The sequence below is a fragment of the Urocampus carinirostris genome, chromosome 12 (assembly GCF_059441175.1).
Source record: "Urocampus carinirostris isolate Australia breed hairy pipefish chromosome 12, RoL_Ucar_1.0, whole genome shotgun sequence".
Taxonomy (NCBI): domain Eukaryota; kingdom Metazoa; phylum Chordata; class Actinopteri; order Syngnathiformes; family Syngnathidae; genus Urocampus; species Urocampus carinirostris.
In genome coordinates this window covers 39,616,333-39,631,284 of record NC_142360.1, presented here as the reverse complement: position 1 = coordinate 39,631,284, position 14,952 = coordinate 39,616,333, and the positions used below count along the sequence as shown (strand labels likewise).

Below are 14,952 nucleotides of genomic sequence, written 5' to 3'. Positions count from 1 at the left end.
CCCCACTTGCTTACCTATAAACCGACCCACCTATGCACCTAATCACCCACCCACTTACCAATCCACTGACGTCCATACAGATCCTACCTACCCACTGACCTACAGTACCTACGTACAGTACCTATCCACAGTACCCACCTACCTACCTACAGGACCCACCTACCTATCTACCTACAGTATTGACAGTACCCGACTACCAACCTTCAGTACCTACAGTACCCACCAACTTACCTACTGACTAAGCTACGTACCCACCTACACACCAGCCTACCAACCTATTTACCGACCCACCTACTGACCTACCTAACAACCTACCTACTTACCCACCAATGTACCTAACTACCTGTCCATCAACCTACCCACATACTTACAACCTACGCAGCCATCTGCCAACCTACTTAACGACCCACCTACTGACCAACTGAACTCCCCACTTGCTTACCTATCGACCGACCCACCTATGCACCTAATCACCCACCCACTTTCCAATCCACCTACCGACCTACTAAACCGCCTAACCTACAGCACCTACCTACCTACCTACCTACCAATCGACCCACCTATGTACCTAGGTACCCACCTACCTACCAGCCTGACATAGCAACTGAACCTACCTACCAAAACTACCCACCCACCTACATCTCTCCCTACTTACCTTGCTACTCATCTACCTCCCTTCCTAGCTACCTACATTTAAGAGATAAACCACGAGAACATCATATTATCAACCACCACTTCACATCAAGGGTAACTCATATTCTTTTTTTTTATGTTTTAGAAAAAGGAACCATCAAGCTTAAGGTGAGCCACTTCTAAACATTTTCATTTTTTCACAAAAGAAAAACAACTACAGTAAGAAGTAAAAACCTACAAAACCTACTCATTTTAACAAACATTCTGTCGGGGGCCAGACTAGTAGATTAAAGAGAAAGAAAAAGAGGGATAAAGAAATAAGAGAAAGAGGGAGGGAAAAGGAGAGAGGGTGGGACAAAAAAAGAAAAAGAGAGAGAGGGAGAGAGCGTGAGAAACAAAAGAGATAAAAAGTCGTGAGAGAGAGGAAAAAGAAAGCGAGAGGAAGAAAGAAATAGAAAGAGAAATAGAAAGACAGAAAGAGAGAAAAGAGAAAAGAAAGGGCAAAGGAGAAAGAGAGAAAAAGGAAAAAAAGAAGAGCAAAATAGGTTAAAAAGACACAGGGAGAAAGAGACAAAGAGCAACAATGGAAGAGAAAAAGAGAGACACAGAGAGTGAAAGGGACAGAGACAGAGAGAGAGAGAGAGAGGGACAGAGAGAGAGAGAGAGAGAGACAGAGAGATAGAGAGAGGGAAAGAGTGAGAGAGAGAGAGACAGAGAGAGACAGAGAGAGAGGGAAAGAGTGAGAGAGAGAGAGCAAGAGAGAGAGAGAGCGAGAGAGAGAGAGAGAGAGAGAGAGAGAGAGAGAGAGAGAGAGAGAGAGAGAGTGTGAAAGGGAGAAAAAGCCAAGAAGAGACTCTTTGTGATTAAGGGCTGTACAGTAAACATGACTTGACTAGAAGAGAGAGAGAGAGAGAGAGAGAGAGAGACAAGTACAGTGTCTTTGTTTGAGGCGCACCTGTCTTTGGCAACATCAAGTTGACATATTTCAACCTGCAGCTTGTTTTTCTCTTGCGCTTCTCTGAGAGTTGTCTCGCGGGCCGCCTGTTTGACACCTGTGCTTTAGGCTATCATTTTTATTTTATTTTGTAGTATAAAAGTCTGAAATATTAATAGTCAAGAATGAGAATCATTTCGGGAAAATCGCAAAAACACATGAAAAAAACGATCATTTTTTTCTCTCTCTCTAAATATGACTAAAGACCCCGTGGGATTTTAGCACTCTAGCCCTCCCCCCCCGCTGAGCTCATAATCTCCGCGTAATCCTTTGTTTTGTGTTCATGCCGGCAGGTTCCCTCGGGGCTTCGAGGCCAAGCCCACCTGAAACTTTGGGGGACCCGTCACCTGGCCCAGGGGGGACACCTCTTCCATAATTCCACCACCGTCACGGTGGAGAGCAAGGGCACTGCCGTTTTCATCCAGACCGACAAGCCCGTCTACAAGCCCAAACACAAAGGTTACCCTTTAACTCACCGCCTCGCCTCGGAAAATAATATAAATAGAAGTAGAACATTTACAACTCTTTCACAATGTTTAAAAAATTGGCAAAGGAAAATACACGGTTGCGGAGGTTCTAGAGCTGTTAATGAGCATCTTCAAATATCCACTTTTGGAAACACATACCGATAGAAAAATGGAAAAGACGGCTGAGATGGGCTCCAGCACCCCCGTGACCCTACTGAGGATAAGCAGTTAATGGATAATGGATGGATGGAGTATGAGTGGTGTATGGTGAATATTACAAGGTCCATTCATTTGGTAACTATACAAGCTAGCCTTGTTTTAAGGCTTTTTAAGGTTTTCGGTTTAATATTGGGGTCCTAAATTCTTTTTTTTCAGACTTTAAACCTTGTTTGTGAAACTAGGGTTTGGGCTTCATATTAGGGTTTTAATTTTTTTTTTTTTTAGACTTTAAAGGTTGGTTTTCAAACTACGGTTCAGGTGAAATATTAGGGTTTTAAAGCTTTTTAGGGTTTTCGGTTTAATATTAGGGTCCTAAATTCTTTTTTTTAGACTTTGAATCTTGTTTGTGAAACTAGGGTTTGGGCTTCAAATTAGGGTTAGAATTTTTTTTTCTAAGACTTTAAAGTTTGGTTTTTCAAACTACGGTTCAGGTGAGATATTAGGGTTTTAAAACATTTTTAGAGTTTCCAGCTAAGAATCGGACATAATATTAGGGTCTTAAATTATACTTTTCAGACTTAAAAAACTTGGTTCTGAAACTAGGGTTTGGGCTTCATATTAGGGTTTTAAAATTTTTTTTAGACTTTAAAGTATGGTTTTCAAACTCGGGTTCAAGTGAGATATTAGGGTTTTAAAGCATTTTTAGAGTTTCCAGCTAAGATTTGGACATAATACCAGGGTCTTTAATTACATTTTTCAGACTTTAAATCTTGGTTTTGGGCTTCATATTAGGGTTTTAGTTTTTTTTTTAGACTCTAAAGATTGGTTTTCAAACTACGGTTCAGGTGAGATATTAGGGTTCTTTAAAGCCGTTTAAGGGTTTCTGGCTAAGGTTTTAACATGATATTAGAGTCTTAAATTATATTTTCCAGACTTTAAATCTTGGTTCTGAAACTAGGGTTTGGGCTTCATATTAGGGTTTTAATTTCTTTTTTAGACTTTAAAGTTCTGTTTTCAAACTCTGGTTCATGTGAGATATTAGGGTTTTAAGCATTTTTCGAACTTTCAGCTAAGATTTGGACATAATATTAGGGTCTTAAATTACATTTTTCAGCCTTCATATCTTGGGCTTCAGGCGCAAAATTGGGGTTTTAAAGCCTTTTCAGTGTTGCCAGCTAAAATTTGGGTTTAATATTAGGGTCTTAAATTATTTTTTTCAGAATCTTTGTTTTGAAACTAAGGTTTGGGCTTTGGGCTTTAATTTTTTTTTAGACTTTAAAGCATTGGATTTCAAACTAAGGTTCAGGCGCAAAATTGGGGCTTTAAAGCGGTTTTAGGACACTTCTTGATGATTTTATAACTTTTTTTAGCCTTGTATTACATTTTAAACACAGTAAATTTATTTTTAAATTAAAAAAGTTGCCAAATCATGTGTTTCACAAAAATATACAGTATATGACCACTAGATGCTGCTCTTTTGTGTAGTGCTTGCCACCGAAAACGAGTGCTAATAGAAGGCTGGAATTAAAAATGCTTTGAGTCAATGTAATTTAATAAGGCTCACGTTTGTTTACACACTGTCCCTTTATGGATGAACCCCCCTGGCGGTTTTTAGGGGTACTGCAGGCTGATATTGAAAATGATCTGAGCAGATATAAATGAATGGGGCTCACGTTTGTTGACACTCTGTCCCTTTATGGAAGACGCCACCTGGCGGTTTTCAGGGGTACTGCAGGCTTTACAGAGTACGGGGATTCAAAGTGGCCAAACTACATCATTTTTTGGCGGGCCTTTCGTGAGATTTCTTTTGTCTTTTTTGGGTACCCGTAGCAGCAAAATGGCGGATAGACATGTCAAATCATACACACTTCTCAACACATGGATTTTTAATATGATAATTGGTATATTTTTGCTATACTGTATTATTTTAAATCAATTTTAAACTTTTAATGAATGATTTTATTTTAAACCACCGGGGGGCGCTTAATAATAATCACTGTCCCGTTAAACTCTCATATTAAGCCAGGGGTTTCAAACCATCAACCCAAGGGCTGGGAGTTTGAGACCCCTTGCACTATTTTGTAACTATTTTTCCCTATTTATCCTGACAGTCTGTGATCATATTCTTCTCTTTATTAAATATTTACCATAGAGTGCCACGTCTAATCTCACTGCATACAATGTTTCTCTACAATGTTATCGATTTCACATTCCTTTTCATAAAATACAATTCTTCTATTTCTGTGTTCTCAGTTTTCATCAACGTCTACAGCGTCTCGCTCGATTTGCGGCCAGTTAACGACAAGGTAACTTCATTTGTTTTATTTTTTTCAAAACTTTATTGACAACTACACTTTATGCGCAACATACAGCACGGATGAAATCCCTTCCTCTTCCCCGCGTACAAATATACAATAAATGAGGCACAATGCGAGTAAGAAATAGCAGCAAAAAAAGAAAAAATATGCATGTACAAATATATAAATATATACGTTTTTGAATGTAAAATGTATAAAAGAATGTAGAGCCGGAAGCTGTCCTTGAGTCTGCTGGTTCTGTCTCTGAGACTCTTTCAACTCAACCATTCAAGTTTTTATTGGTTTATCCGATGCACTTGATGTTTCCATGCAATGTTCCCCCTAAGCTGTGTGCGTGCGCAATCGCGCACTGCCCGCACATTTTCAGCGCACAAGAAAATCCATCCAGCCAATGATCCCTCTAAGCTGCGTGTGTGCACAATCGCGCACTACCCAGAGCTTTTCCGCGCACAAGAAAATCTAGCCAAGCTCACAAAAATCAGGGCTCAAAATTGCTAATTAAGAAGCAAATTAAGTCAAAGTTACGGTGCATGAAGGTAAAAATACACGGGTTGAGGAGAACAAAGTTGAGTAAAGTCAACAGAGTTTGTCGAGAACCGGCTTCTTCGGCTCGGCTCACTAAAAAGAACTGACTCTTTCTGGTCCCAAACGGCTCTTCTGGTTGTTTTTGCTTGTTTCATCCCTACACGGCCAAATATTATGTAAAATTGTGCACAAAATGACTTAAAGGAAGGGGGGGAAATAGAACAAAAAAGAACAAAAAAATACCAAAATGAAAAAGTAGTGAAAAGCTGAGAAAAAAAGAAACAAAAGAGAAAAAAGAAGGAAAAATTCCTAAAAAAGCCAGAAAAAAAAGAAAATAAAAGAAACAAAAACAAAAAGAAAAAGTAACAGCTCGGAAAAAATAAACACAATGAGATTTTTTTTTTAAGGAATTACATTTTTTGGGAAAAAAAAAACAAGGGAAAAAGAAGAAAAAGTTTGTGTTGCATTCAAATAATTTCCAATGATACCAAGTGAATCTTGTTGCCAACATTGTACTTCCACTCAAAAATGTGATTAAATACAGTTCTCTATCTTACAACCGACTCAATAAGCCCCCAAAAATGTTAATATTATGCGACAAAATATATCAGGAAATAAAAAGAAATTGAAATCTTGTGACAGAATTGTAAAAACAAATAACGATTGTAGGCCGTACAACCTTTGCAATAGTACATGAGTCAACTCATTCAAAAGTGAATTTTTTTTTTGCATTGCCGGAAACTCAGCAAAATGTAACGTGAAGTTTTGGACATGTTTGATCATGACTTAGTTGCCACACTAGGGATCGCTGTTGCTCACTGTTGTTTCAAGCGTTGCTCACCGACTTTGTGTGAAGGCTCAGACCCGTAAGGAAAATGACAGGGAACAATGTTCCCATTGTTAATTGGTGAGAATTAGGCCGAGTGACGGCACCTAGAGTATACTTATTTACAGCATCTCAAAATGGCTGGATTCTCCTGGAATGTTCCAATCAAAAATAAACGGGAACACTATATTATTAGTATTATTTTACTGCAATCTTGTGTGGATAACAGAGTTTTTGTGGATGCTTGAAATCCTTGAAAATGGCTTGAATTTTAATATTGAGTTTTCAAGGTCAGGAGAATGCTTGATTTTGGGTGATGTGCTTGAAAAGTTTGAAATTGGCAGTCTGAGGTCATAGTGAAGCGTCACTGCCCCCTACTGGTCGCATCCAAGACGACAGCTCTATTTAGAAAACCGGCTCATTTGGCTGCGAAGAGCCGACTCTTTCGGCTCCCAAACGGCTCCTCGGATTGTTTTGTTTTCTGAAATGATATATTATCAATAATGATACAACTTCATGTAGTAATTAGTCATGAAATGTAAAACAAATTTGTATTCTACAAAACAATGAACTCGTAACCTCAACAGATCAAAAATAAAAATGATCGAAATATCAAGGCTCCCTTGCAGACCTGATGTCCTCTGGCAGACCGTTCCATAGGTGAGGACCAAAGTGGCTGAATGCTGCATCGCCATTGGCCGATTTTGGTCCTCACTCTAGGAACAGCTAAGGGACCGCTACCAGAGGACCTCAGGGACCTCCGGGGCTGATATCAGACATATAGGATGGCCCAAGACTGTTAAAAACCAGTAAAACCAGCTTCAAATTGATCCTGAAACGCACTGGGAGCCAATGCAGCCATTTTAAAACTGGTGTCATGAGATGCCTCCCCAGTCCCCGTAAGCACCCGTGTTGCTGAGTTTTGTAATAACTGCAGGCTAACAATAGTCTTTTTGGGAAGACCGGAGAGCAGGGCATTACAATCATCTAAACCAGAAGATATAAGAGCTTGAATCAGTGCTTACCTGAGAGAGAACTGGGCAGACTCTGGCTATATTCTTGAGGTGATAACAGACAATTTTAGTGCTATATTTTGGATGTTTAAGGTTTATAGAAGTATTTTGTGAAATAATATGCTCTATGAAGTTAAATAAAGTTGAGTTGAACTTACTTTTGGAAGATGGGATTCAAGAGTTCATACTATGTTTTTGATATGTGGAGAAAAAAATTGAGCTCAGTGGAAAATAACGCCCAGGTTTTTAACGGTTTAAACTCTTGTAGTTTGAGTAAAATGCTGTACTAAAAGCTTAACTCGGTAACTTCACTCTGTTTTTGTTGTCGTTGCAGATGGAGGCTTACATTTTGGTGAGTGGAGTCCGGTGGGACCACCCAAGGCTCGGCACCAGGGGACACGGTTAGGGTTTGAAGGCAGATTACAGAGCCATGAAAAACAGGAAAACTGGCTTCTATAAGGATAAGGATCAGAACCCGTTTACACCTATAAACCCGGCTTTAGTTTTTAAAACCAGAAAGTTAATGCTCCATAACATCATTGTAACGATAGTTTCGCAACTTCCCAAAACGGGTGTGTGCATTTGGTAACCTACTTTTTTCACTCTGGGTTCAAAAATTGGAACACTGCACTACTTGTATCAATTCCTAGATCCGATTTCAGCCAATCAGAACGCGAGGAAGACGACATCCCGTGTCCAAAAGCAGTGTTCATTTGAGCTGTAAAAAGTGATGGTCCCGGGGACCCGCATGCTCAAAAATCTATGGGTCCCAACAGAGATCTATGGCTCCCCAAAATTTAGTCTTATCGAGGTTGAAATTGTGAATCGGCGACAAATATATAATTTAATCTATATATTGATCCAGTTTTAATCATCACAGTTAATTGGTAATACAAAGCAGCTATCACTTCAGATTTTTCAGTTCATATATTCTTCGTGGTTTGCTGTCCCGCCATAGTTGTAATGCCTTCTCAAGGTCCAATCCATTATCATCCTCCTCATAGCGTCACCAGGAATATAATTGAGTCCATTTTGGCAGAAAAGTCCTTTTCTTGCTCGGAGTATTCTTTTGTTTATTTTCTGTCGTCGAATCGTTGGCTTCAACACACGTGTTTTCCTTGCCTTCGCGGTCTTCTGGAGAATTTCTCCGCCGTTTTTTCGTGCCGGAATGATTGCCGTTGTTACCACTTTCTGTGTTATGTTTCGACTTATTATTGACACTGAAGAAATTACAAATTTTTGGTTGATTTGCACCTAGTACCAACTGTTTTTTCGGAGGCATACTTCTCTTACACTCGACGACCGCCACAACAATGACGTCATCTCGTTTGCCGAGATCGGCGCGAGACCAAAACGACAATGGCGGATCTGCCTGACGAAAAGTTTGGAGTGCGGTAAATCTTTGTAAAAAAAAAAAAGAAAAAGTAATCGGGTAATAATGACAATTTTGGTGTCAAAAACGATGCGTCCCGGGGACGCACGTTGAATTGAGACGATGCGTCCCCAGCAAAAATCATGCGTCTGGGACGCAGGGACGCCGGCAAACCAGAACACTGCAAAAGGTTGGAAGATGTGTTCGGGGAACCCGTGATGTAGATCAGAAGTATCCAAAACGATTGGTAGGAGTCGCGTTCGTCCTTTTTCCTCCGCCAAAAACTCATCCGGAGGGATGTTTGAGATGGATAACGGCATGCTAATGCTTCACGATCGACCGAAACAAAAGTTAATTGTTTTACAGTAAGTGTTTCACTTTCATGACGCTGATGTCAGGTCCATGAGTTGTCAGTGAGATTATAATTTTTTTTTTAAATTTCTCCTATTTTCTTTTTTTCCCATGTCCTTTTTTTCTTGTCCTTTTCATCTATCTTTTCTGATTTCTCTTTCCATTAAAAAGTCCGCATTTTGTCTTCTTCGTTGTGCTTTTAGCACTCGTTTTCGGTGGCAGGACAGAATACAGCGACATCTAGCGGGCAAATAATACACATTGTCCCTTTAACTTTCATATTAAGGCAATCTCTCATCCCGGGTGCCAATTGAGGCCCCCGGGATAAGAGATTGAGACACCCTGCTCTAAACAAAATAACCCAAACTATTGGGTATAAAACGAACCGAATATTCTGGATTTTTTTTTAAAATGTCCCCTTTTTATGAATTCTCTGTATTTTCCCTTTAGGACCCAAGGGGATCCAGGATGGTGCAGTGGAAGAGTCTTAAATCTATCTGCTGTGGTGAGCATATTTTTTTTAAATTTAATTAAATTTTCTTATGTATTTGCAAAGTTTTTATTTGTGTACTGATACGCTACGTTACACTGATACCAATGAAATACTAGCAAATATATTTTTTATATTTTTTTATTTTAAATTTGGTTGCTGTCATATAAAAAAAGACGAGTCTTCATGTTATGCATGACTGGAATGCTTGAAATCTGAAGTTTTTAAAAATGGACTTAACTGGTGTCAAAGAGGCGGCCCGCGGGCCAGATCAGGCCCGCTAAGGGATTGAATCCGGCCCGCGAGACAACACTCAGAGAAGCGCAAGAGAAAAACAAGCTGCAGGTTGAAATATGTCAACTTGATGTTGCCAAAGCCAGGTGCCTCGAACAAAGACGCTGTACTTGTATTTATTACTCTCTCTCTTTCTCTCTTTCTCTCTCTTTCTTTTCCACCCCTTTTAACCTCTTTTGCTCTAACTTCCTTTTTCCCTTTTCTCTCTTTTCTATTTCTCTCTTCCTACCCTTCGCGCTTTCTTTTCTCTTTTCTCTCCTTCTGTCTTTCTATTTCTCTTTGGATTTCTTTCTTCCTCTCGCTTTTTTTTCCCCCTCTCTCACGACTTTTTATCTTTTGTTTTTCTCTCTCTCTCTCTCTCTCTCCCTCTCTCTCTCTCTCTCTCTCTCTTTCTTTCTCACCCCTTTTAACCTCTTTTGCTCTAACTTCCTTTTTTCCTTTTCTCTTTTCTCTTTCTCTCTTCATACCCCTTGTGCTTTCTTTTCTCTTTTCTCTTCTTCTGTCTTTCTATTTCTCTTTGGATTTCTTTCTTCCTCTCGCTTTCTTTTCCCCCTCTCTCACGACTTTTTATCTTTTGTTTCTCACGCTCTCTCCCTCTCTCTCTTTTTCTTTCTTTGTCCCCCCCCTCTCTCCTTTTAACTTACAGACGATCGTTTGTAAGTAGGGCAGCGTCTGTAATTCAATTGTTTTCTTTTCTTTTTTTTTTACAAAATGTTTAAAACGTGCGTCCCATTTTCTCCCGGGACCAGACCGAATATTTGGAAGACGAAAAAAGGAATTGAAGAGTGGCTTGGAAAAATGAAACATTAAACTTAAACGGACCTCAAATCTTGAAGGTTTCATGTCAAGATAAGGGCTGACTCATCGGGAGACCGTTGCTGGGAAAGTACTGATATGAAAGGATGCATTCAAATAACACATTAATACTTCATTCAATTATGTGGATGAACAGAAGCGCATTCATAACATCTGAATGAGTTATGAAATGATCAAAGTAATACATAAAATACTTTTATGAGCCTGTGCTGAATGACTTTTTCTTGAATTTAAAACTAATTTTTCTCTTGTGCAGGGATCGTCAACATGAGTTTCCCGCTGTCCGACCAGCCCGTTTTTGGAGAGTGGTTTATCTTCGTGGATGTTCAGGGACACGCGTACAACAAATCGTTTCAAGTGCAAAAATACGGTAAATCCCATAAAAAAACTATATATATATGTATATATATATATATGTATATATATATATATATACAGAGATCCCTCAGTTTTCCCGGTTAATGGGCCCCCGAACCACCCCTGAAAAGTAGAAATGCAAAGTGGTGTCGCAACTTCATAAAAGCCCCCCAAATGGTTAAACTTACCTCGAGATGACACCAGTCCTGACTGAGAGTATACGACTGCGACAAAATAACACTTTTAGATCTACAAATCATAACACACACAACAGATAATTGCAGTTCAATGGATAGTTTCATTGTCATACACAAAACTACATTGGAAAGCTTCTCCTTTCAGTGTAAGAAAGCAATTTAGAGAGCGTCCGGCTAGCTGCACCCTAGCTTCAATTGTCCTCAAATTGAGCCACATCTTTGCAATCATTTAAATACAATCATCTTAAATATAGTGGTCTCACTGTTGTAGCTCCAGGTAATCTGTTTCATGGCTAATTAACCTGGCGTTGGCAAGATACAGGGTCCATAGCGGTGGCTTATTAGAGTCGTAGCAGTAGGCTGGACCAGCAGTACCGCTCTTGCCTTCCCCCGACACTGCCTGAGTTGCTTTTGTAACCTGATAATAATCCACGAAGCACCTGCAGTTTGTTTTGGGAGGCAGCCATTCTTGTTTCCGCTTTCTTTTTGACTGACAGCATACACAATACACACAGACAGTCACACCTACCCAACACAGAGCCCTCTCCTTAATCTGCCCCTGCTTTCTGCAGTCTACCGGAACACAATGCACGATACGTTGATATCAATGACAATAGAGACATCCACCCGTCCATTCATTTTCTTCCGCTCATCTGGGGTCGGTTCGCGGGGCGGGGGCAGCAGACTTGGCAGGGAAGGCCAGATCTCCCTATCCCCAGCCACTTCATCCAGCTCAGCTGATGGGATCCTGAGGCGTTCCCAGGCCAGCCTAGGGATATAGTCTCTCCAGCGCGTCCTGGGTGGTCCCTGGGACCTTCTGCCATTGGAACACCTCTCACCGCGTCCAGAAAGCATCCTTATCAGATGTCCAAGCCACCTCAACAGGCTCCTCTCAATTTGGAGGAGCAGAGGCTCTACATTGAGACCCTCCCGTATGACCGATCTTCTCACCTCATCTCTAAGGGAGAGCCCAGCCCCCCAGCCGCTTGTATCCAGGATCTTGTTCTTTCAGTCATGGCCCAGAGTTCTTGACCATAGCTTAGGGTAGAAACCTCGATGGACCTGTAAATGGAGAACTTTACATTTCGGCTTAGCTCCTTCTTCTCCACGACAGACTGGTACAGGGTCTGCCTGACGGCAGACAAAGCACTCCTCTTTCTGTCGATTTCCTCTCCCGTCCTACCCTGAGACCCCAAGATACTTTAACCTCTCCACTTGGGGTAGGATCTCCTCCCCAACCAGGAAGCAGCATGCCACCCTTTTCAGCTGAGAACCATGGTCTCGGACTTGGAGGTGCCGATCTTCATCCCGAACCGCTCCAGTGAGAGCTGAAGATCACGGCTTGAGGAAGCCAACAGCACCACATCATCTGCAAAAATCAGAGATGCTGTCCATTCAAAGTCCCCGAAGGGGCGAACCAGCAATAACCGAAGCACGAAGTAGCGAGGGGTCTCTGTATATACTGTGAATTCTGCAATAACAAACGATACAACTTCTAATACGATTTTGCCTCCACAGTCATACCAAAGTTTGAGTTAACGATCAATCCGCCACCCTACATCCGTGATCTGAATACGTGTGAGCAGGCCACGGTCCGGGCCAGGTCAGTCTTGTTTTCATCACTATGAAAAAAAAAATCGTCAATTTTAATATGGATACGTGGACAGGTACACTTTCGGGAAAGCCGTATCTGGGAAGTTGAGCGTCAACATGACGGTGAACGGAGTGGGATATTATCGACACGAGGTTGGACAACCAATCATCAAGAACATGGAGGTCAGTTTCCTGTAATAAGTGAAATTATTCTTTGGATAGAATCAAATTTATTATCATTGTAACATGACAAATGCACTAAGACAGGAGCCCGCCTGAGAATACTAGGTGCTGTATATCAGTCATTTGGCCCCTGCTCTTCCGCGACAGCACTGAGTTGCTGGGAAAGTACTGATATGAAAGGATACATTCAAATATCATATCAATACTTCATTCAATTATGTGGATGAACATAAGCGCATCATGGAATTAAAGGGAGCAGTTTAGTCGAGGGATTTTACTACAAAGTTATAAAATAAAATGAATGGGCGGAATGATCGGGACAGGGGTCTCCCACCAAAAGGGCATTGAAAAATGGCTGACGACAGTTTTTATAGGAAAGGGGTGTGGCCTCATCGCCGAGCATCCTGGACGCTAACGTGGAGCTATCCAGAGCTACCCGGCTTCAGCGCTGTTAGGGCAGACAGAGACACAAAAGCCTGCGGGAAGCGGAGAGGAGGCGGACTTGATATCTACGTGAACAGGGGGCGGTGTAACCCTGGGTACAAAGCTTTCCGTCTGCTGCAGGGACGTGGAACTTTTGTCTGGAAAACTCAAAACAGCAGAGCGTTTCTCAAAACATCGCCTGCCGTCCTCCATCATCAGGGCCTTTCTGCGTCATCGGATGCACTGACTATCTTATCAGCCTCACGTTCCATTCCCGCTGTTCCTGTAAACATCATTCTGCACTAGGTTGCACTGACCTCGCCCCACAGCCCAGCCAATGAATATATTTTGCATGACATTTGTATTTGATCGTACAAAATCCTTGAAAGTCAAATGTATAGAATCCTCACAGTCCTGATTAGCAATTTTCCTTTCTCAGATGAAAGGTTCGACAAATTTCAGCCTCTGCGTGAAAGACATGATGCCCCCGGACGTGGCCGACCATTTTAGGGGCAAGCTCAGCATCTGGGCATCGCTCACCAGCACGGACGGAAGCCGGCAGACCACTTTTGACGATTCCACGCCCGTTTATAAGCAGCTCATCGACGTCCGCTACTCCAAAGATACGCGGAAACAGTTCAAACCGGGTCTGCCTTACAAAGGAAGGGTAAGAAACACCGTCACCTGATTCTTATGAGTAGAAATATGGTCGACCCCCAGGATACGAAATTGTGGGGATTTCGTAGTGAAATTAGGTATAGCGGGGGGTAACTGTTTAAAGTTCCAAACCCCTGCTACCCCAGGGAAAAACATTAAAATAGAGAGTTGCAAAAGTATTGCCCCCTCAAAAACTTTTTGACATATTGCCATATTTCAGGTTTCAAACTTTTAGATAAACCAACTCAAATTTTTTCCAAGAATCAATAACATGTGAGACACAATCTTTAAAGAAAAATAAATTTATTTAACATTTTATATCGTCATAAACTACCAAAAATTGAAAAATAGGCCCCCCTTGTGTTAATACTTTGTACAACCTCCTATTGCTGCTTATCTTTCTTCCTCATTAACCACCCGGGGGAGTAAAATCTCACATGAAACCCCACCCCCACATTTGCATACTACTCTATTTTTTTTTTGACATTGTGTATTTTCCGTAGCACTATTTGAATACTCTATAGCAAAACGTTATATTGGGTATTTTTGTATTCTATATCTTTTATTTTATTATTATTTTATTTTCAACGCAAGGATACTGCTGGAAGTGTGAATTTCCCTACGGGGATGAATAAAGTTTATCTCTCTATCTATCTCTCTATCTATCTCTCTATCTATCTATCTATGTTTATATCTATCTATCTATCTATTATATCTATGTTTCTATCTATCGATCTATCTAGACATCTATCTATCTATCTATCGATCTATCTAGACATCTATCTATCTATCTATCTCTGTTTCTATCTTTTGTATCTATCTATCTCTGTTTCTATCTTTTGTATCCATCTATCTATGTCTATGTTTCAATCCATCTATCTATCTATATCTATGGTGTCTATATCTATGGTATCTATATCTATCTATCTATATCTATGTTTCTATCTTTTGTAACTATCTATCTCTATCTATCTATGTCTATGTTTCTAGCTATCTATCTATGTTTCTAGCTATCTATCTATCTTTTGTATCTATCTATCCCTATGTTTCTATCTATCTATCTATGTCTATGTTTCTATCTATCTATCTATCTATCTATCTATCTATCTTGAAACATAAATATTTGCCCATTCTTCTTTACAAAACAGCTCAAGTTGCTTAAGGTTTGCTAGGTATCGTTGCAATGCATGTTTCAGATATCTCCACAAAATTCTCTATAGGTCTGAACTTAAACTTAGCCATTCTAACACCTTTATATGGTTATTATAAACTTGCTTTATGTTT

At 40.5% G+C, this 14,952-nt stretch overlaps 1 protein-coding gene across 3 annotated transcripts in view; it reads left to right on the top strand.

Annotated features, from left to right (window-relative positions):
- Positions 1-14,952, top strand: part of cpamd8 (C3 and PZP like alpha-2-macroglobulin domain containing 8) — a 112,532-nt gene that overhangs the window by 13,992 nt on the left and 83,588 nt on the right. For all 3 annotated transcript variants that reach the window (XM_088349564.1, XM_088349565.1, XM_088349563.1), the window contains exons 3-11: positions 779-801; positions 1,921-2,086; positions 4,507-4,559; positions 7,270-7,287; positions 9,109-9,163; positions 10,515-10,628; positions 12,331-12,415; positions 12,480-12,588; positions 13,451-13,678. In XM_088349564.1, coding sequence (XP_088205690.1) covers positions 779-801; positions 1,921-2,086; positions 4,507-4,559; positions 7,270-7,287; positions 9,109-9,163; positions 10,515-10,628; positions 12,331-12,415; positions 12,480-12,588; positions 13,451-13,678 — 851 coding nt within the window. The remainder of the gene's footprint in view (positions 1-778; positions 802-1,920; positions 2,087-4,506; positions 4,560-7,269; positions 7,288-9,108; positions 9,164-10,514; positions 10,629-12,330; positions 12,416-12,479; positions 12,589-13,450; positions 13,679-14,952) is intronic.